This window comes from Geotrypetes seraphini, chromosome 4, assembly GCF_902459505.1.
Source record: "Geotrypetes seraphini chromosome 4, aGeoSer1.1, whole genome shotgun sequence".
NCBI lineage: Eukaryota > Metazoa > Chordata > Amphibia > Gymnophiona > Dermophiidae > Geotrypetes > Geotrypetes seraphini.
This window is the reverse complement of record NC_047087.1, coordinates 64,929,927-64,953,558: the sequence shown is the minus strand read 5'-3', so window position 1 is coordinate 64,953,558 and position 23,632 is coordinate 64,929,927. Positions and strand designations below refer to the sequence as shown.

The window sequence follows — 23,632 nt, the reverse complement described above, 5'->3', positions numbered from 1 at the left end:
CTTCCATAGCGGTACCGAACAGGATCCGCTGTTGTATTTGCCAGTTTTTCAAAGTCCTCTTTTGAAGAGAACTACAGCGGGTGCAGGTTTCAGCCCTGTGGTCCGGACCCAGACACTGAAGGCACCACTTGTGCAGGTCGGAAAGAGATATAGGGCGTGCACACCGCTGGCACTTTTTAAAACCCGGTGACGGGGACATGAATGGAAAAACGGCTGTAGCAAAATCGAAGCCCGAGGTTTCGATGGTACCAACAGGCCCCGCTGGGGCCGACCGCAAAAAAACGAAAGAAAAAAGTAGTTTTTTTGTGTTTTTTTTACACGAACAAATTAGAATGAGAAAAGGAAAAAAATTCTCGAAGAGAAAAAACGCGCGAGCGGGAAGGCGAAAATACTTGAAAAAAATTTCCAACAGCCGTTGGAAACACGCGTCTTCTTAGCTCCGCGGAAACTAAGAAACTGGGGACCGCGCACCTCCGTCGGGCGGGAAGGCACTCGCGCACGCGCGGTGCGGCCTAGCTAGAACTTTCTAAAGTTCTTAGAGTGCAATCACTCTAAAATTGTCCGTACCGGGGCTCCGTCGGTGCCGTCACCCATCAGTCAAGAATATGCTGCCTGCTTGTCCTGGGATAACTATATGTATGGAGGTTGAAAAATAATAGATAACCTCATATCGACAGGGGAATCCAAGCATAGTGAGGGAGATGCCATAAAGATTCAAGAAGAAAAAAATAAATGGATACTGGCAAAAGTACATATATGGATGTTCTTACTTGCTAATTTTCTTTCCTTTAGATGCAGTAGATGAATCCAGAAAATAATGGGATAGCACACATCTTACCAGCAGGTGGAGATAGAGAAATGATTTGCAGGTGCTTCTCTTGGATGGAACTCCTCCTGGCCAATTATCACTCCTTGCCAAAGCATCAGGAATAACCAAACTGCATAAGTAAAAACTTCTTTCCCATAAACAATAACAAGTAGAAAACAGCAGAAACCAACTATCAACTGTAACACGAACATGACTCCTCGTGAGGGAACCAACAGCAGACAGTAAGAAAGGGTGGGGCTCTGGATTCATCTGCTGCATCTTAAGGAATGAAAATGAGCAGGTAAGAACATAATTTTTCCTTGCTTAGCACCAGCAGCAGATAAATCCAGAGACTGACAAAATGAATCTTTAATGTAAACCACTTGCATCCCATGTACTGACTAAATGTATCTTTATTGTAAACTGTTTCTATCCCATGTACTGTCAAATGTATCTTTATTGTAAACCGCTTCAAACTTCACGGTATAGCGGTATATAAGAAATAAATTATTATTATTATTATTATCATGTTTCTATGTACTTGGCTTTCCCATACCAATCAGTTTGGGTACCTTTTTGGAACTTAGACACTTCTAACATAGGTCTAGCCCAAAATGTCTAAGTTCCATTTAGGACAGCCTGAAAAAGGTTTGATTATCACCACAAGCCATCCATGTCTAATCTGCCCACAACACGCCTCGGAACTCTGGTTGCACAGCAGAAAAAAAATGCCTCACTAGATATCCACAAAATAGCTTTAAAAATCAGCAGTTGGATGTCCCGGCGATTAGGATGCCAACTTATTGTGTACAATTCCGGAGGCACGTTGGATCTCTCAGAGAGAGAGAGAGAAAGAAAGAGATAATGATTACTGCGGATGGGCAGACTAGATGTGATATTTGGTCTTTATCTGCCATCATGTTTCTAAGTTATGATGGTTTTTGTAAATTTTTATTTTTTGATTACGAGCTCCCATAGGCTTTTACAATAATTGAGGTGACAAGAACAAACACATTAACTAATAGTTAAATTATTTTTTGGTGGGTGGTGAAATAGAATTTGGTACATGTCTAAAAGAGCCAAAGAATTCGGAACACCAAATTTGCAACTGTAAGACTCTTAGCATGATGCCTATAGTCATTAGACCAACCAAAAACTCTAGAGATGACTGCAACATAACTTTATCTTCTTGAAATTAAGCTTTAATTTATTCACATTATACTCATACCAACAGTCTCCAAATATAAATTAAAATTCTAAACATCTGCTTATTGGTCTCTGACCACCTGCATCAACAATGTAATGTTATCTGTGAACATATTATTTAATTAATTTGTACTTCTTGTGATATTTGGTTATCTGTGAACAGATGACATGAAATGCTAAATCGCTCCAGTACTAACACATATGAAAAAATTAGGACACCCCATGAAATATTCAGTTTTTTCTTAAGAAATGTTCACATATCGATGTCAAATCTTTTTTTTATTTATTTCCAGAAAAGAAATTGATATAATTGCAGGTAAACAACAAAACTTTTCCTTGATTTACTCATGAAACAAAAGATATTCACAAAAATGTGTACTGTATCTGAGGAATAAATTAGGACACCCCCACATATCCTCCCACTTAAAGTGGCTCAAATCACACACAGGTGTATAACATCAGGTGCACATGATTAGAACATCGTTACTCAGCATTATGAAGGAGGTTTGCCCTACTTAGACCTCAGACATTTAGTTTGGTGTGCTCATGAGATCAAAAGAGCTGTCTGAGGCCTTCAGAAAGAAGATTGTACCAGCTTATAAGTCTGGTAAGGTATTTAAAAAGATCTCAAAAGAATTTGACATTAGCCATTCCATGGTCCTGAAAATAGTATACAAGTGGAGGACTTTCCAAACAACTGCCAACATGCCCAGGTCTGGCCCTCCAAGCAAGTTGACCCCCAGAGCAAACCGTAAGATGCTAAAAGAAGTCTCCAAAAACCCAAAAATGTAATCACAAGACCTACAGCAGGCTCTTGTTACTGTTGATGTGAAAGTGCATGCCTCTACAAACAGAAAGAGACTGCACAAATTTAACTTGCATGGGAGGTTTGCAAGGAGGAAACCTTTGCTCTCTAAGAGAAACATCAAGGCCAGATTGAAGTTTGCCAGAGAGAATGTAGACAAACACCAGGACTCCTGGAATAGTGTTCTATGGACAGATGAGTCTAAAATTGAATTATTTGGACACCAAAAAAGAGGACATGTTTGGCGTACACCAAATACAGCATTCCAGGAAAAGAATCTCATACCAACTGTGAAGCATGAAGGTGGAAATGTCATGGTTTGAGGAAGCTTTGCTGCAGCAGAACCTGGCCAGCTTACCATCATAGAATCCACCATGAATTCTACCATATATCAGAGGGTGCTTGAGGAACATTTGAGACCATCTGTAAGTAAATCAAAGCTGAAGTGGAACTGGACTCTGCAACACGACAATGACCCAAATACCAGTAAATCCACCAAGGACTGACTGAAAACTAAGAAATGGAGAGTCCTGGAGTGGCTGAGTCAAAGCCCTGATCTTAATCCCATTGAGAGCTGTGGGGTGATTTGAAATGGGCTGTACAAACAAGAAACCCTTCCAACATCTCACAGCTGAAAGAATTCTGCATTGAGGAGTGGGCCAAACTTTCCTTAGACCAATGTAGGAGACTGGTAGATGGCTACAAGAAGTGTCTCACTGCAGTTATTTCAGCCAAAGGTTGCAACATTAGCTATTAGGGTGTAGGATGTCCTAATTTATTCCTCAGTTAGAATACACATTTTTGTGGGTATCTTTTGTTTCATGAGTAAATCAAGGAAAATTTTTGTTGTTTACCTGCATTTACATCACTTTCTTTTCCAGAGATAAATAAGAGAGAAAGAGCAGAACTCTGAGAAAGCTACAAAGCAATCCATTAGGTTCAATTTAAGCACCATTCCAGGCTATTTTAGAGCACAACCAATGCTATGACATTAAATGTCTTCCTTGACTAACCATTGCTGCTAAAGTGTATGGTCAAAGGCATCTAACAGAGAGATAGATAGACATGATAATTTGATAAAGCCAATTCCCCTGAATGACCTAGTTTTAAATAAAGAGCATTCTATATACAGTATATGCACAAAAGCTGTTTGAAAATTTTATGTGTCAATAAATAACAGAAATGGTGATCTCCTTAATGTCTAATGATTTGTTTGTAAAATAAAAACAATAAAAAGCATTAGTTACCCCAGGGATGATGATGTCAGGTTTCTTTTGTCGAAGAAGTCGCTGAAACTCCACACAGAATGGTATAGCAGTGAACTCACTTGCGCTTCTCAGATTACTTTTTCGACTACAACAAAAACTTTGGGCAGGAAGGGTGAATATAGTTTTTGCTGAAGCCATCTTCTGTAGAATATGCAGCTAAATACTGCATTTCAAAAAGAAAACAGAAATACAGATAAATCAAAACAATGGTCTGTGCTAAAAACACAGGTCATCCAAAACAAAAAAAAAGGGAAAAACATCTCTGCTTATGTTACCTTTAAGAAGTAAATATAAGTTCATAATTTGTAACAGTTCTGCTTTGTAGATAGGACAATGAGCTCCACAATTAGGTGATATCCTCAAATGACACTAATGTAGGCCAATTCTTCTACAGTTACTGTATTGAAAACTCAAAAAGGCTTTTCTGATGTGAATGAGACTTTCAAGGGACCCCCTCAGTCCTAGCAAATGGCATACTGCAAAGTAGTCAATTGCAAACTGAGAGGTAAAAAGGAATGTGTTTCAGAATATTGTTGCTGTTAGTGAAGAACATATGATACAGTAATATTTCCTGTTAATAGACCCACATATTTTTGAGAAGAAAATTTAAAATCTTGAATTTTACTTCTGAATGAGATATTACCATTAAATGCCTAGCATTCTTAGTTAGTACCAATTTTATAGAAGGTCCTGGAATGTTTATTTTCTAAGTCTTCTTACAGAAAAACAAAGAACTTGTGGAAAGCTGATGTCCAAGTTGATAGCTTTATTGAAATAAATAAATTATCCACATAAATACATCTAGGGCCGGAACCTCTAGAAACATATGGACCATAAGTCTTCTTACATCATGATTGGGTTGATTCATTTAATGACAATCGAGAAGTTTGGTATGGCAAGAGGGAGAGGGAGAGTGGGGGGAAAATAATATTGTTCTCTGGGAACATTCCAATATGTCTGTTTAGCATTTGTTTGGTTTTAATAGAAATTTTGTATAAAAATAACATTTTTAAAAAGTATTTGTATATGATTCTGGAGTAAGTGCAAACACAAGGGGATACAAATTTGGCACCTAGAAGCAGTGCACTGAGTGCTAATTCTATATTACATCCAAGTACTCAGATTCCATTATAGAAAACTACTGTAAGTTGGCATCTATGCACTGATATTTAGGTATTTCCATTTATGTAACACCTTATAGTTTATTATAATTTAATATATCGTCTTTCCTGAGGAGATAAAAAAAGCAGTGAACATTAGATAATTTATTTAAATATGAGAGGAAAGAATGACAATTGTCAAATGAAAGGAAATAATCCAAAGGAAAAGGTAAGAAAAGTAATAGCATATTATTGGTAATATATTTCCGGTAATATTATCCCGGAAGTGATGTCAGACACCTTCAGAGTTTCTGCGATTGGCATTTTTGGCTATCCCTAATACGGATTGCCATTCTGCTATGTAGCATTGAAGAACTAAATAGTGTCGATAAACTGCACTGTTTCTGAAGAAGCTCTATCACTTTTTGTGAGAGCGAAACGGAAATCTTCCGTCGTTCCGTTCCGTTTCCAGTTGGCCGGGTTAAGAATCTACACCCGAGCTAATTATTTGAATAATTATATATAAGCAGTAGCATAACAAATTGCATAATAAGAATGAAATAAATTAAATAAAATAACATAATAAGAGTTTAAAGGACCGATGATAGCTCATACGATAGTTATATGCTAAGACTTGTTCAAATGGCACACAACTGTGAGCACTTGAGATCCTAATAATCTCTTAAGTCAACCGTTTGGTTGGTATACTATTTATGTTTGGACTCATACTATAGCCTATTTTTTGAGGATTTCAGTGTGTTACACAAGTTTTTGAAGTGATTTTTAATATATTACTAGCAACATATCTCTCGTACTATATTACTTTTAAAGGTAATGAGTAATCATTGTTGTGTATGTTACAGTACTTTCCAAAAGTATTATAAACCAGTCACTAGTTTCATTAGAAAATAGTTACAGGGTAGGTTACTGAAAAAATAATTTATTACTTCTAAAAGTTATATATTACTATTAATATATTATGCCCAAATCTGATGCTACATCAATTGCAGATATAAATGTGTGTGTCTAAATGCAGCACTTAACACATACTGTAATTTACAGTGGAGGTCTTTCACAAAAGCTTAGGAGCATGTAATGCTAAAGTGCTGCATTTAGGCACATGTTGTGTGTCCTATTTTATACCTAAGGGCCATGTAGCACTTAAGCCTTATTAAGTAAAAGACACCTAAAGATAGGCACCCAAATTGGTGTTCCTAGCAAATGTAGGTGCCTAACTTAATTAATTAGATTAGTCGGCGCTGATAAAGCACAGTTATTTACCGTAATGGGTGTTATCCAGGGACAGCAGGCAGATATTCAAACATGTGGGTGATGTCATCCACGGAGCCCCAGTATGGACAGTATTAAAAGTGTAACGCCACCTTAAGTTTTTAGAAAATTTGTGACCGTCTGCACCGCGCATGCATGAGTGCCTTCCCACCTGACGTAGGCTCGCGGTTCCTCAGTTCTGTAAGTAAGCTAAGAAGCCAACCAGGGCAGGAGGGTGAGTTGTGAGAATATCTGCCTGGTGTCCCTGGATAACACCATTACGGTAAGTAACTGTACTTTATCCCAGGACAAGCAGGCAGCATATTCTCACATGTGACACTTCTTAGCTTACTACAATGGGATGGAGGGAGTGTCAGACATTAAGAGAATATTTTGTAATACAGCTTGGCTGAAGTGACCATCCTGTCTGGAATAAGATTCCAGACAGTAGTGAGATGTGAATGTGTGAACTGAGGACCAAGTAGCAGCTTTACAGATCTCATCAATGGGAGTGGAATGTAAGAAAGCAACTGAAGCTGCCATACCTCGGATCTTATGTGCTGCTACGCGACCCCCGAGTTGTAGCCCAGCCTGAGCATAGCAGAAGGCAATACAAGCCACCAACCATGTGCAAATAGTTATCTTGGTTACAGGCTGGTCCAACTTGATAGGATGAAAAGAGATGAACAGTTGAGGAGATGTTCTATGTGGTTTAGTCCGCTGTAAGTAATAAGCCAAAGCTCGTTTGCAGTCCAAAGTATGAAGAGCTGTTTCTCCAGGGTGAGAATGAGGCTTGGGAAAGAACACTGGGAAGAATGAGGCTTGGGAAATTCCAAAGGGAAGCCTGTCCATCATGGAGACTTGATTCTAGCCTTAGATCAATTGGTACGAGACAATGACATGACCATCTATTGGAAGAAAGTGAAAGGTCATGCCAAAGTTAATAGTCCTGACAAGATCAGAAATGACCTTGCGGATCAACTGTCCAAAGTAAGTGCTTTGTTAGGTGAACTATGGCAATGCCCTGAAGAGTTGTTCTCGACGGTGCATGCTATTACTCGACGCCAAGTGAAACAGGTAGCTGAAACACCTGTATTGCAGTGGTTTAATGATGTCCCTTCCTTTGATCTTGTAACTGCTCAGAAGACAGATCCTATCCTGGGAAAGTTCTATAACTTCATACAAAATCCACAGGAACATCCATTGTCTGAAGACGACCAGAAGGATGAAGAACTGAGGCTACTCCACACCTCCAGAGAGAAATTCTCGATTCACCAAGACCTGCTGACTCGAACGAGTAAGCATGGTATCATGCAGTGGGTTGAACCCCGTGCATATCGAGGAATCATGTTGCAACATGCTCAAGATGAACCTTGTGCTGGACATAGAGGTGAAGAAGTTACCTATGAGACACTAAAGCAAGTGGCCTACTGGCCTCATATGCGGCAAGATGTGCAGTTATATACGAGAGGTTGTTTGACTTGTTGTCAATTCCAACCCTCCACACCGATTCACCGAGCACTCTTGAGAAAGAAGGGTTTGGTCATACCCTGGCCCTACATCCAGATTGATTGGATTGGTCCAGTGGTTCGTTCCTCCCGAGGTAATAAGTACATGCTGACCATCACCTGTTTGTTTACCAAGTGGACTGAGTGCTTGCCGGCACCCAATTGTACTGCAGAGACTACAGCTACCTTGCTACTGAATCACGTGTTCAGTAGGTGGGGGTTGCCCATGCGAGTGGACTCAGACCAAGGATCACATTTCACTGCTGATGTGATGCGACACATGTGGAAAAGTAAATTGCACATAGCTTACCACCCTCAATCATCGGGACAAGTGGAAAGAGCGAATCGTACCATCATCACCATCCTGAAGAAGTACGTGTCTACCTCTGGTAAGGATTGGGACATGACATTACCTTTGGTACTGATGTCTATTTGTGGCACGCCTCACCGTTCAACAGGGGTGACGCCTTTTGAAATGATGACAGGTAGAGAAATGACATTACCAATTCATTTGTTGTATAGAACTAACGATGTAAATCTTTCTAGTGCTGGTACTACCCATGAATATGTCACCGATTTACATCAACATCTACAGGGTGCATTTTCCTTTGCCCAGAAAAATCTAGAAACTGCTGCTAAAGGTAGAAAAGCCTACTATGATCATAGGACTACCACAAAGGAATACCAAATTGGCAAAACCAAGACCAAAGAAAGTAAATTTTTGCCAAGCTGGCAAAGTTCATTCCCTATAGTGGAAAAAGCTTCACCTGTGGCTTATCAAATTTGCACCAAGTCAAATTCTCAAGGTGAAGATGTCCTTAAATGGGTCCACATTAATCAACTGTAATCCCAGTAAATTTGCCCAGGATGAAACTATTGTTGTGATGAATGACATTAATCTAGCAACAGCCTAGGCTGTTCTCTCTTTTCTGTTTTTCAGATGGCGAAAAGAGTTCTGCAGATGCTGTTCCTGGTTGTCCTGCTGATTGGAGTTGTTAACAAATTGATTGATCCTGGTCTGCAGTTCCGTGTTGTCCTTCAAGATTCTCCTGGTTTCTTGTTCTTCCCATTCCAGATCTTTCTCCAGCACATCTTCTTTCGATGTCTCTATTCTATTTGGACTCTACTTCTACTGAGACTGAATTGGAAATCCTGGATGTTTTCCATGGACATCCCATCAACTTTACCCTTGAAATGGAACAGTTGCTGTTGTCTAAACCTTCCCATACTATTGAACTGAAAGTTGATAATGATAACCTTCATGTTGCGAACTATTATGTTGGTTCCTCCAATGTACATGTACAAACGACTACTAAAAGACAAGAGGAAAACTCATTACACAAATCTTATAGGCACAGAAACCCAAGACCCCAAAAAACTTTTCCAAATCTTAAAAGATCTGACAGACACCAAACCCTACACAACCACAAACAATACCCCACCCCCATCAGCTACCCTCCTAGCAGATCACTTCAAGAACAAAATTACCAATGCCAGAGCCACCCTCGATTCTACCCCATCCCACCCAAACGTAATCACAATTCACCCCACAGAAAAAGATTCAACCGCAGCAGACAGAACTTGGTCTCAATTCACCAACATACAATGGCCCAAATTCAATAACCTCTACAAAAAATACAGCCATGCCTCCTGTGACTACAACCACTGCCCTTCTTATCTCCTTACTACCTCCAGTGTAAAATTCCATACACTACTTCTACAATGGATTCAATCCACGCTCACGGATGGCATTTTCCCCACTGTACTCAGCGAAATCATCATCACGCCAATCCAAAAAGATCCAAAAGGACCACCAGACCAATCTTCCACCTTCAGACCTATTGCCTCAATACCGCTATACGTCAAACTTACAGAAAGCCTAGTAGCCAAACAACTCACTAACTATCTGGATGACCATAACCTACTCCACCCCACGCAATCTGGCTTCAGAACCAATTTCAGCACAGAAACTCTCCTAGGCTCCCTTATGGACACAATCATACAACACCTCAGTACAGGGAAAAAAATGCTCCTTATACAATTAGACCTGACTGCAGCCTTTGACCTAGTTGATCACAATATCCTTCTGCAAATCTTGGACGCAATAGGCATCTCTGATAAAGTATACTCTTGGTTTGAAGGCTTCCTAAAATCCAGAACCTACAGCGTAAAATCAAACAATGAAAAATCAGAACCTTGGTCAAACCCCTGTGGAGTTCCACAGGGTTCCCCACTATCCCCCACCCTCTTTAACCTATACACTACTTCTCTCGGAACACATCTGAACAATCTAGGTATAACCACCTACAGCTACGCGGACGACATCACCATCCTCATACCTTATGATCGGCCTAAACCCACCATGCCAAACATCCTACACCGAACACTTAATACAGTTATGATCTGGATGAAAGATCACAAACTTAAACTCAACCCAGACAAAACTAAATTCATCCTCTTCGAAAATGACAAAATCCAAACCTCAACCAATTTAGAACTCAACTCAATCAACTATCCCATCCAAACCACCATAAAACTACTGGGAATGACCATAGACAGATGCTGTACCATGCAACCGCAAATAAACAAAACAATCCAGAAATCCTTCACAATCATGAGAAATCTGAGACAAGTCCGGAAATTCTTTGAAAGATATCAATTCCAGCTTATAGTACAATCCCTAATCCTGGGACTGCTAGACTACTGCAACATCCTTTTCCTCCCATGCCCTGCTACTATGATCAAACAACTTCAAACAATCCAAAATACAGCCTTGAGACTCATCTTCTCACTGAGAAAATATGACCACATCACAGAAGCTTACATCAACTCACATTGGCTACCAATCCAAGAAAGAATACAATTCAAATTCTACTGCATGCTATTTAAATCCCTAAATGGAGACAGTCCTTCTTACCTGAATAACCACCTCAACCAAGTATCCACACTCAGACACAGAAAAGCGCACTCTCCATTCATACCTCCTCCGATCAATGAAGTAAAAAGATCAAAGCTTCATGGCGGCCTCCTAGCCACTCAAGCCGCAAAACTGGATACCCGGATCTCCAACCTGCTGATGACCACATCATACTACAAGACATTCAGAAAAGAAATAAAAACAATACTTTTTAAGAAATTCCTAAATCGGCCCTAACTTCACCTACTATTAACAACGCCAAAATAGACAAAAAATCTACCCTCACTACACCAGCAATAACAACTATGCTACTAATGTAACTTCCATTTACACACTTCCTGTAAACTGTATTTATCCTTGCCCCGAAATTATCTATTTACCACTCTAATTTATCATCGGTTCCTCCATTGTAACCCCGTTTATAAATCTTTTGTAAACCACCTTGAACCGCAAGGTAATGGCGGAATAGAAATCCCTAATGTAATGTAATGTAAGTTGTTGGTACCTACAGTGTTGACCTTCTTATCATTGTTATTATTCCACTTTTTACCATCCTGTGGGTTATCCTGTTTTGTGCCTTTGTTTTTGCACTCTATGAGACCATCCAGATTTGACGTCTGCTTCGTCGTAGACCATCACCTCTGGACTTAAGAATGCATGATTACATTGCGGCTAAGATTGAGTAATTTTTGCTAGCCGTATTTTTTATTTTGATTTTTCTGTCTTAACTTTTGCTTTGGCATACCTTTTGTGCCTTGCTTTGTAGTTATGATTTTTGATTTTATCATATCTTGCCATTTATCAGCGATTTTGTTATCATTTATTTGGCTTGGGTTTCTTATACTTTCGCCCTAGCCTTTATGATTATTTTACATTGATTATTGATATCTTTGATTTATTGCTGATTCATATGGTATTGCTTATGTTTATGCATTTTTAGTATCACCTTGGGTCTTGACGATCCTTTCCTATTAGTTAGGTTAAAGGTGAAATAGACTCCATTGAAGTTATTTCTCCTTCAAAGGGGGGGGGACCTGTAGGGGTGTTTCCTTATTTGCACCTGAAGGTTAGGCCTCTCTGACATCATCAAGCCTGAACCATTATTTGCAAGAAATCTTTCCAGCCTGAACCTAGCAAGAAGAAAAAGAAGAACACATCTTTGCTGTTTCTGTCTGATGAATTCTGGATATGTACCAGAATGGTATTCTAGTCAAGGACATCCATCTATGCCTTCATGCTTAGACTGTGTGAATCTTGGGGGAGGTATGTTCCTATGCTGTGCTTATCTATCTAAGGCGGCTGTGTCTCCCAGCCTCTATGAGACTTTATACAGAAAGGCTATTCATCTAAGGTTTGTTTCTGGATTGGTCCGAGGAGGTCATCTGACGAGATCCAAGTAAAAAGGTGCTAATTATAATTTAATCTGTGTTAAGTTTGGGTGAACTCGCATCTCATCACAGGTGTTCTCCATGCACCTCTTTTATAATAATTAAGACCTAAACATTTACCTCGTGTGACTCTCTGGGAGAGAGAGTGAATCGGACTTTAAACAGATCTGAATTCCATCACATCAAGGAAACCTTTGCTGCCAATAAATTATAGCTGCACCAGTGGCGGACGAACACTTGTTCCTGTAACCAAAGGATTTCTACATCTGCTAAGCTGAGGAGACGTCTTCCATTTCACCTGATTTTGTGCCAAGGCCTAATTGGATGGTGAGATAAGGAACTTATTATCTTATCAGCTGGGGTTAGATAAGTGCATCCGATTGTGATATAGGATAAGGCTTGTAAAGCTACTTGGTGATAACTGTAATAGATTGCTGCTAATCAGGGATTATTATTATAAGGAATTGTTTAGTGTGTGTAAGAATTAGTTTTACTTAGTTATCTAGCAAGTGTGTTGTGATAATTATGTACTGAGTTTCATATATGTAATCGGATATTTTGTGAACAATATTTAGATGTTGCTGCTGGCTTGTGAATTATATTTTTCTATTTTCATAATAAAAGTATTTCTCATTAGCCTTGGTCTTGTGTCGTGTAAACAGGCAAAGAGAGCTGAACCTGGATGAGATATTATGGTCTTCCCTAGAAACTAACAGGCACGTAATTGTTTATGTAACTGATTAGAAGACCGTAAATCTTTCTACAGGGAACAGGCCAGCTCGAGTTCACCTTGCTTCTCTTCCCCAAGGGGACGACCAACTCGAGAACAAGCCGGCCGAGTTCTCCCTTCTTTTCTTCCCTGCAGGGCCGACCAACTCTCGCCGCCCGATGTCAATTCTAAAGTCAGAGAGGACGTTCCGGGCCAGCCAGGCAGCGATTGGCTGGCCCAGAATGTCCTCTCCGACGTCAGAATTGACATCGGGCGGCGAGAGTTGGTCGGCCCTGCAGGGAAGAAAAGAAGGGAGAACTCGGCCGGCTTGTTCTCGATGACGGCAGTGGAAGCCTTTCTCCAGTGGCAGCCTTTTCCCCAGTGGATGGCCAGCTGTGCATCCCCTTGGGGTGCCCCCCGCCCCCATTGGTACGCCACTGACTAAAATTACATTGTGTTTTCGTTAATTCAGACTAAACTCAAAGACCTGCCCATAAATGCCCATAACTGAACTCCGGGCCCTCTGGCAATCATTTTTATAGCGCACACAAATTTGGTTTTTCTTTAAAATGCGCACAGATTAAATTTTTTGCACACACAGCTTATGAAAAATTAGAGGGAACATTGCTCGTGACCCCTCCTCCAGTCTGAGTAGTGGCCCTTCACTCTGACCCTCTGCTTCCTACCCGCCAACCAATTCCTGATCCATCTATGTATGTCTCTTTCCACCCCATAGTTCTTCAGTTTCCGAAGTAGGCGTTCATGGGGTACCTTGTCAAAGGCTTTTTGGAAATTTAAGTATACGATGTCTATGGGGGTCCCCTTTGTCCATCCATTTGTTAATTCCTTCGAAGAAGTGCAGTAAGTTCGTTAGGCATGATCTCCCCTTGCAGAAGCCATGTTGGCTTGTAATTAGAAGTTTATTTCTTTCAAAATGCTCATCAATGCTGTCTTTTATCAGCGCTTCCGCCATTTTCCCCGGAACTGAGGTCAGATTCACCGGTCTGTAGTTCCCCAGGTCACCTCTTGATCCCTTTTTAAAGATAGGCGTAACATTGGCTATCTTCCAATCCTCCGGGATCACTCCTGTTTTCAGGGATAGATTGCAAACTTGCTGTAGTAGTTCCGCTATTTCCTCCTGTACTATATTCTTCTTCTAGAAAGCACAGTTGCTTACCGTAACAGGTGTTATCCAGGGACAGCAGGCAGCTATTCTCACAAGTGGGTGACGTGATCCAATGGAGCCCCGATGCGTACGCCTCACAAGCAGTCTTGCTTGAAGAAACTCGAAGTTTTGAGTCTCCCGCACCGCGCATGCGCGAGTGCCTTCCTGCCCAGCGCAGGGCACGTCTCCTCAGTTCAGATAGCTAGCAGAGAAGCCAACCCAGGGGAGGTAGGTGGGATGTGAGAATAGCTGCCTGCTGTCCCTGGATAAGACCTGTTATGGTAAGTAACTGTGCTTTATCCCAGGACAAGCAGGCAGGTATTCTCACAAGTGGGTGACCTCCAAGCTAACCAGAATGGGATGGTGGGAGAGTTGGCAATTAGGAGAATAAATTTTGCAATACGGTTTGGCCAAACTGTCCATCCCATCTGGAGAAAGTATCCAGACAATAATGAGAAGTGAAGGTATGAACCGAGGACAAAGTGGCAGCTTTACAAATCTCCTCAATTGGTGTCGATCTGAGGAAAGCTACAGAAGCTGCCATTGCTCTGACCTTATGGGCTGTGACTTTACTGTGAAGAGGAAATCCAGCCTGGGCATAGCAGAAAGAGATACAAGCCGCCATCCAGTTGGAGATGGTAAGCTTAGAGATAGGACGTCCCAACTTGTTCAGATCAAAGGAGACAAAAAGTTTAGGAGCAGTTCTGTGTGGTTTGGTGCGTTCCAAGTAGAAAGCCAAAACACGTTTACAGTCCAGAGTATGACGAGCTGATTCTCCAGGGTGAGAATGAGGCTTTGGAAAAAACACTGAAAGAACAATGGATTGGTTGAGATGAAATTCCGAGACCACTTTAGGAAGGAACTTCAGATGAGTGCGAAGAACCACCTTGTCATGGTGAAACACTGTAAAAGGTGGATCCGCAACCAAAGCTTGAAGCTCACTGAATCATTGAGCAGAAGTGAGACCAATGAGAAACACCACTTTCCAAGTGAGATACTTCAGATGAGCCTTGTCCACTGGTTCAAATGGAGGTTTCATCAGTTGAGTAAGAATAATATTGAGGTCCCAAACCACTGGAGGCGGTTTGAGAGGAGGATTGACATTGAAAAGTCCTTTCATGAATCTGGAAACCAAGAGAGAGGTGTCCCTTCAATAGGCTGATGAAAAGCAGCAATTGCACTAAGATGGACTCGGATCGAGGTAGACTTGAGACCAGAATGAGAAAGGTGCAACAGATAATCCAAAACAGAAGATAAGGAGGAATGTTGTGGTTCCTTATGATGGGAAAAACACCAAGTAGAAAATCTAGTCCATTTTTGGTGATAGCATTGTCTAGTACAGTGTTTTTCAACCACTGTTCCGCGGCACACTAGTGTGCCGCAAGATGTTGCCTGGTGTGCCGCAGGGCCGCCATCAGGGCAGTACTACCAGTCCTGCATTCAGGGGCCCAGAGCTGACAGGGGGCCCGAGGCAGGGGCGCCAGTAGCTCGCCAAGGCAAAGTGAGTCGATCACCCAGGACTCACTTTGTCTTGGCGATCTAATCTATCGAGCCGATAAGTCTTCTTCTCCCCGACGTCAATTCTGCAGTCGGAGAGGAAGTTCGGGCCAGCCAATCGCTGCCTGGCTGGGCGGAACTTCCTCTCCGATTGCAGAATTGACGTCAGGGAGAGCATGCGTCGGCGTCAGCTTTGGGGCCTGTTATCCATTGGTGGGTCCTGTTCCCCGATGGCAGCGGCAGTGGCAGTGGCTTGGGGAATGGCAGGGAGAAAGAAAGAAAGGGGGCAGGCAGGGAAACAGAAGGAAAGAAGAGAAACAGAAAAAAAGAAAGAAAGGTCAGGGAGAGAGGAAGAAAAAGTTGGGGGAGGGAATGAGGTGTGGAGGAGAGAAAGCATACAGGCTGATAGAAGGGAAGAAAGATTGGATGCACAGTCAGAAGAAGAAAGTGCAACCAGAAATCACCAGACAAGGTAGGAAAAATGATTTTATTTTAAATTTAGCAAAGTGGAGGCAGTATTACCACAGTTTTCAAAGGAATTTGCCCAAATAACTTAATAGTTAACTGGGTAAATTCCCAGAGATGAAAACTTCCCTTTACTTACTATGCACAGTTCTGAATTTATATCTGCTGTCTATATTTTACAATATGGTCACCTTTTACTAAACCGCAATAGTGTTTTTTAGCGTAGGGAGCCTATGAGCGTCAAGAGCAGCGCTGGGCATTCAGCGCAGCTCCCTGCACTAAAAACTGCTATTGTGGTTTAATAAAAAGGATGGAGGGTATATTTGTCTATTTTTGTATGCTATAAAAACCAAATACAGAGAGAGACTGAGAGCTGTTGACGAAGAGCTACGTGTGTGTCTTTCTTCGATTCCAGCCAGAATATCAGCTTTGTGTTCAGCCAAACAGGCCCAGGTTTCGCACTGAATAAAGTATTTTATAATTTTTCACTATTCTGTTTACTTAATATTTCATAATAAAGTAATTATAAAATACTTTCTTTGTGTTTATTTGATTCCTATTCAAGAGAATTACTTTATATATAGTCAATATAGGCACAGAGTTAAATTTTTTAACATTTTCTAATGGTGGTGTGCCTCGTGATTTTTTTCATGAAACAAGTGTGCCTTTGCCCAAAAAAGGTTGAAAAACACTGGTCTAGTAGTCGGCTTCCGGGAAGCTTCTAAAACATCCCTCACAGATTGGGAAAATTGTAGAGGAGCTATGTTGAGAGGAATCAAGCTGTCGGGTATAGAGATTGCAGGTTGGGATGAAGTAGAGATCCCTGATGCTACGTAAGCAGAGAGGGGAGAACTGATAGAAGGTATGGCTCCCTGCTGCTGAGTTGAAGTAGAAGGGAGTACCAGGGTTGCCTGGGCCACCGAGGAGCAACCAGAATCATAGTGGCATGGTCGGACTTCAGCTTGACCAGCGTCTTTTGAATGAGAGGAAATGGAGGAAACACATACAGAAAGAGATTCGTCCAGTCCAGAAGAAAAGCATCTGCCTTGAGGCGATGAGGAGTGTAGATCCTGGAGCAGAACTGAGGCAGCTTGAAGTTGTGGGGGGCTGCAAAGAGATCTATCTGAGGCGTCCCCCACAGAGAGAAGATGTGATGAAGGGGCATGGAAAGCACAGTTACTTACCGTAACAGTTGTTATCCAGGGACAGCAGGCAGATATTCCCACACATGGGTGACGTCACCGACGGAGCCCCGCAGCGGACAGCCTCGAAAGCAAACATGCTTGAAGATCTCAAGCTTTCGAGTGCTGCAGCGTGCATGCGCACGTGCCTTCCCGCCCAAACTAGGGGGCACATCTCCTGTGAGGATCCTCAGTTCAGATACCAAGCCAAGAAGCCAACCAGGGGAGGTGGGAGGGTTGTGGGAATATCTGCCTGCTGTCCCAGGATAACAACTGTTACGGTAAGTAACTGTGCTTTATCCCAGGACAAGCAGGCAGCATATTCCCACACATGGGTGACCTCCAAGCTAAGTAAAAAGGGATGGAGGGAAGTTGGCAATTCAAGAAAAAAGATTTTGCAAAACAGATTGGCCAAAATGGCCATCCCTCCTGGATAAAGTATCCAGACAGTAATGAGAGGTGAAAGTATGAACCGAGGACCAAGTGGCAGCCTTGCAGATTTCCTCAATAGGAGTTGATCTGAGGAAAGCTACTGACACTGTCATAGCCCGAACTTTGTGGCCCGTCACTTGATCTTGCAGAGGAAGACCAGCCTGAGCATAACAGAATGAGATTCAAGCAGCCATCCAGTTGGAAATGGTACACTTCGAGATAGGACGTGCCAACATATTCGGATCAAAAGAGATGAAGAGTTGAGGAGATGTTCTGTGAGGTTGAGTACGTTGGAGGTAGAAAGCCAAAGCGTGTTTGCAATCCAACGTATGAAGTGCCCCTTCTCCAGGATGAGAATGCGGCTTTGGAAAAAAGACCGGCAAAACAATAAATTGGTTGATGTGAAATTCCGAAACAACTTTAGGTAGGAATTTAGGATGAGTACGAAGGACTACCTTATCATGATGAAAGACCGTGAAAGGAGGATCTGCAACCAATGCTTGCAACTCACTGATTCGGCGAGCTGAAGTGAGGGCAATTAAGAAAACAGCTTTCCAAGTGAGATACTTGAGGTGAGCCTGGTCAATAGGTTCAAAAGGAGGTTTCATCAGTTGAGCCAGAACAACATTAAGGTCCCAAACCACAGGAGGCGGTTTAAGAGGTGGATGCAGATTAAAAAGCCCTTTCATAAAGTGGGAAACCATGGGATGCGCAGAAAGAGGTTTCCCATCCAGAGGCTGATGAAAAGCAGCAATAGCACTGAGATGGACTCGAATAGATGTAGATTGAAGGCCCGATTGGGACAAGTGAAGTAAATAGTCCAAAACCGACGGTAAAGAGGAAGACATCGGATGAAGCTGATGAGAGGAAATCTAGTCCACTTCTGGCTGTAACATTGGCGAGTGGACAGCTTCCTGGAAGCAAGAAAAACATCTTGAACAGACCGAGAAAATTGAGAAAGGTCTGTTATGTCGAAAGGTACCAAGCTGTCAAGTGTAGAGACTGCAGATTGGGATGAAGTAAAGACCCTTGACTCTGAGTGAGCAGAGAAGGAAAAACCGGTAGAAGTAGAGGCTCCCTGACACTGAGTTGAAGTAGAAGGGAGTACCAAGGTTGTCTGGGCCACCGAGGAGCTATCAGAATCATGGTGGCATGTTCCGCCTTCAGTTTGACAAGAGTCTTGAGAATCAGAGGAAATGGAGGGAAGGCATAAAGAAACTGCTTCCTCCAGTCCAGAAGAAAGGCATTCGCTTCGAGACGATGAGGCGAGAAAATGCGGGAGCAGAACAGAGACAGTTTGAAGTTGCCGGGCGACGCAAAAAGGTCTATCTGAGGGGTCCCTCAGAGAATGAACACCTGATGAAGCGTGGGGGAATTGAGTGTCCACTCGTGAGGCTGTAGCAGACGGCTCAATTTGTCTGCCAGACAGTTCTGTTGACCCTGTATGTATACAGCTCTGAGAAAGATGTTGTGAGAAATCGCCCATTTCCACAACCTGAGAGCTTCTTGACAAAGGGAGTGAGATCCCGTCCCTCCCTGTTTGTTGACATAATACATGGCTACTTGATTGTCTGTTCGAACCAGTACTACCTGGTCGTGAAGAATATGAAGAAAAGCTTTGAGAGTAAGGAAAATCGCTCTGAGTTCCAACAGATTGATATGACACCGGCGATCTGCTGACGTCCACAACCCTTGAGTACGGAGATCATCTACGTGGGCTCCCCATGCGTAGGTGGATGAATCTGTCGTGAGCACTTTCTGATGTGGAATATTGTGGAACTGCAAACCTCTGGAAAGATTGGAAGAGAGCATCCACCAGTGGAGAGACTTCTTTAATAAAGGAGTTACCATTATATGGCGAGAAGGCGGGTCCAGTGCTTGTTGCCATTGAGACGCCAGGGTCCACTGAGGAATGCGAAGGTGAAGTCTGGCAAGGGGAGTCACATGAACCATAGATGCCATGTGACCGAGCAGAATTATCATCTGACGGGCAGAGACTGTCGAAAGGGAAGACATTTGCCGGCAGAGTCGACAGAAGGTTTCTTGACGATTTAAGGATAGAAACGCTCTCATGTGGACAAAGTCCAGAGTCGCGCTAATAAACTGAAGGGACTGGGCTGGAACCAACTGAGATTTGGGGAAGTTAACATGGAACCCTAGACTTTGAAGAAAAGAAATAGTCTGATGGGTCGCTGTTATAACCCCTTGAAGAGAAGGGGCTTTGATAAGCCAATCGTCGAGATAAGGAAAACCTGTAGCCTTCGAGAGCGCAGGGCTGCAGCCACCACGACCAGACACTTGGTGAATACTCTGGGGGAGGCGGCAAGGCCGAATGGCAGAACCCTGTATTGAATATGAAGGTTCCCCACCTTGAACCTGAGATATTTGCGAAAGTTCGGATGAACAAGTATATGAGTATAAGCCTCTTTGAGATCCAGTGAGCACATCCAATCCCCCTGATCCATTAAGGAATACAAGGTTGGAAGCGAGAGCATGCAAAACTTCTCTTTGACTAGAAATTTATTGAAGGCTCGAAGATCCAGAATGGGTCGCAAATCCCCCGTCTTCTTGGGCACCAGGAAATACCTGGAGTAGAACCCTAGATTGTGTTGGGAAGGAGGTATCTCCTCCACCGCTCGAAGGCGAAGGAGCGCCCAAGCTTCTTGAAGAAGAAGGGGGAGTTGCGAGGACCTGGAATGACACTCTCTTGGCGGGTGATCTGGTGGTACCTGAAACAGGCGCAGAGAGTATCCCTCGCGGATCGTTGTCAGCACCCAGAGGTCCGATGTAATACTTTCCCAACGTGATGAAAAAAGGGAAAGTCGACCTCCAATGGGCAGAAGAGAATTTTTCAGGGAGGATGGAATGCTCTCTATCGGAACGTCAAAAAGATGGAGCCAGTTTGGTGGCAGCAGGCGCCTGAGATTTCTGAGGGCGTTGCTGCTGCTGAGGACGTCGAGGAGGTGGTCTAGAAAATGCAGGAGTTGTTTTCATGGGATATCGACGAGGTGGCGGTTTATATGCCCGGGCAGTAGACGGTTTGGGCTTAGACCTGATCAGGGAAGCAAAAGAGCGCTCATGCTCAGAGAGCCTCTTGGTGGCAGCTTCAATTGAGTCGTCGAACAACTCATTCCCCTGACAGGGTAAGTTGGCAAGACGGTCCTGTAAATTTGGGTCCATATCGACTATGCGGAGCCAGGCAAGGCGGCGCATGGCAACGGCAAAAGCCGACACCCGGGAAGAAAGCTCAAAAGCATCATAAGATGCCTGCAACATAAAAAGCCTCAACTGAGAAAGAGACCGAAGGATCTGTTTAAATTCAGACAGATGGTGTTTAGACAAGTCTGGAAAAAAAGATGGCAACAGCTTCAAAAAATGGTTGAAGTATGATGTAAAAATATAATTGTAATTCAAAATTCTGTTCGCCATCATAGAATTTTGGTACAAGCGACGCCCAAACTTCTCCATAGTGCGACCTTCACGACCAGGAGGGACTGTTGCAGATATCTTAGATGGATGAGTTTTCTTGAGGGAGGACTCCACTACTAAAGATTGATGAGAGTTGTGACTTCTCAAATCCTTTACAGGGGACAGTGCGATAACGGGATTCCAGCTTTGATGGAATAGCAGTGACCGAATAAGGTGCCTCCATATTGCGGATGAAGGTCTGTTTAAGCACTGGTGTCATGGGCAAACGCAAGGTCTCCTTGGGAGGATGCGCTAGCTCCATGTCAGCCAAGTATTCTGGGGTATATTTGGAATCTGAATGCAAGCCTAAATGAAGAGCTTGACCCATATCATAGACAAACTTGGCAAAAGAGGAAGACTTGGAAGAAGAAGGTTCCTCAGGGGAGGCAGACCTAGAACGAGGAGCCACGGAATAAGAGGGTGAAGCCTCATGTGAGTACTGAGACACCGGTTCCGACTCCACTCTCACTGTCACTGAAGAAGCCCCACTCCCGGTTTGTGGTGGAGTGAAGGAATGCTTCCTCTTCAGACCCCTCGAGGGGGATGTCCTCGGAGTTCGGGGGGTAGAATGCCTCTAAACCGGAGGAGAGAGATCTCGACGTAAAGACCTCGAGGGAGGAGTCCTCAACCTCGAATGCCTCGAAGATAAAGAAGAAGAAGCAGCAATCTTTGTCTTCGAGGAAGTATCCCGATGCCTTGAGTTCTTCGAAGCAAGGTGTGTGACGGCCTCGAGCGATGCTTCGGACGAGGCAAAGAGGATCTCGAGGTGATATCCGGCGAGGAGTCTGAAGAAGAAATTCTCTTGCGAGACCTGCCCCGTGGACGCTGGATCAGGGTCTCAGGCTGCTGCTCAGGCTGGTCCACCCGAGGCAAAGTCGAAGACGGGACTAACTGTGCTACAATAGAAGAAATTTGCGTAGTCAAAATAGACTTGAGCATATCTTCAAACATTGGCACCGAGACCAAAGGATTTGGCAGCAAAGGTGCTCCTGTGCGCTCCAAGGAGGGCGACCTTGATTTAGAGTATTCCCAAGACTTGGAGGCACGTTTCGCCGAAGGCTTGGAGGAGAGAGGCATACCCAGAGCCCCGGGCAGCTCTGGAGGCTTCTTGAGCATGGTACCTGAAAAGGAAGCAGGAGACTTACCCCCAGAAGCAGGCTTCGAGGACAGGATCAAGGAGACCTTTGAGGCCGAGGACCCTGAGGTCTTTGAGGCCGAGGTCAAAGCAGGGGTCGAGGGCAAGGCCTTACCGCCCAAGGTCGGTCCCGATGTCGAGGCCTTGGGACCCGAAGGAGTCGAGACCGTCGAGGCCGAGGTTTTTTCAGGCTCCATTTTGAAGAGATCAATGAATCTGTCACAGCGGCGGCAAAAAGCACGAGGCTGAAGGGTCAGACAGCGATCACAATCTTCTGGACGATGAGTGCAACCCAAACAGACCATACACCGACTATGAGGGTTGGTGATAGAAATCGTCCTGCCGCACGAGTAGCAACGTGTTAAACCCGGTCACAGGCCGGGACATAGAAAAAATAAAGTCCTTCGAAGAAAAAGGGAAAAGGGCCTAAGCCCAAGCCCGCGGACTCAAACAAAAAAGAAACCAAAAAAAATTTTTTTTTTTTACTTTTACTTTTCAAAAACAATAAAATAAACAAGAGAATAAACCCTAAGCACAGCGAACGAAAAAAATAACAGCCGCGGTGAGAGAAGGCAAATTGCTGCAGAGCCAGAAGCACAAGTCTTCTCAGCTCCATGGAAAACAATGAACTGAGGATCCTCACAGGAGATGCGCCCCCTAGTTCGGGCGGGAAGGCACGTGCGCATGCGCGCTGCAGCACTCGAAAGCTTGAGATCTTCAAGCACGTTTGCTTTCAAGGCTGTCCGCTGTGGGGCTCCGTCGGTGACGTCACCCATGTGTGGGAATATGCTGCCTGCTTGTCCTGGGATAATGGAGAATCCATTTGTGTGGTTGTAGAAGACGATTCAAGTTGTCTGCTAAGGCATTGTCCGCCCCCTGAATGTAGACAGCCTTGAGGAAGGAGTTGTGGCGAATCGCCCAATCCCAAACTTTCAGAGCTTCCTGACAGAGGGAGGCAGATCCCGTGCCGCCCTGCTTGTTGACATAATACATGGCAACTTGATTGTCCGTGCAAATGAGGACTACATGGTCGTGAAGCAGATGCTGAAAAGCATTGAGAACATGGAAAATCGCCCTGAGTTCCAGCAGATTGATGTGGTACTGATAATCCGCACTGGTCCAATAACCTTGAGTACGGAGACCATCTAGATGAGCCCCTCAAGAGTAAGTCGAAGAATCGGTCATGAGAACCTTCTGATGGGGGGGGGGCGCGTGAAAAAGTAAGCCTCTGGATAGATTGGAAGAGAGCATCCACCAGCGAAGAGACTGTATCAGAGCAGGAGTGACCTGGATGTGATAAGTCAGAGGGTC

General features: G+C 43.4%; 1 protein-coding gene across 1 annotated transcript in view; it reads right to left on the bottom strand.

The window, feature by feature from the left end:
• The window catches only part of LOC117359684, a 210,815-nt gene that overhangs the window by 179,009 nt on the left and 8,174 nt on the right, over positions 1-23,632 (bottom strand). The window contains exon 2 of the mRNA XM_033942900.1: positions 4,067-4,250. Within this exon, the coding sequence (XP_033798791.1) occupies positions 4,067-4,225 (159 nt within the window). The 5' untranslated portion in view covers positions 4,226-4,250. The remainder of the gene's footprint in view (positions 1-4,066; positions 4,251-23,632) is intronic.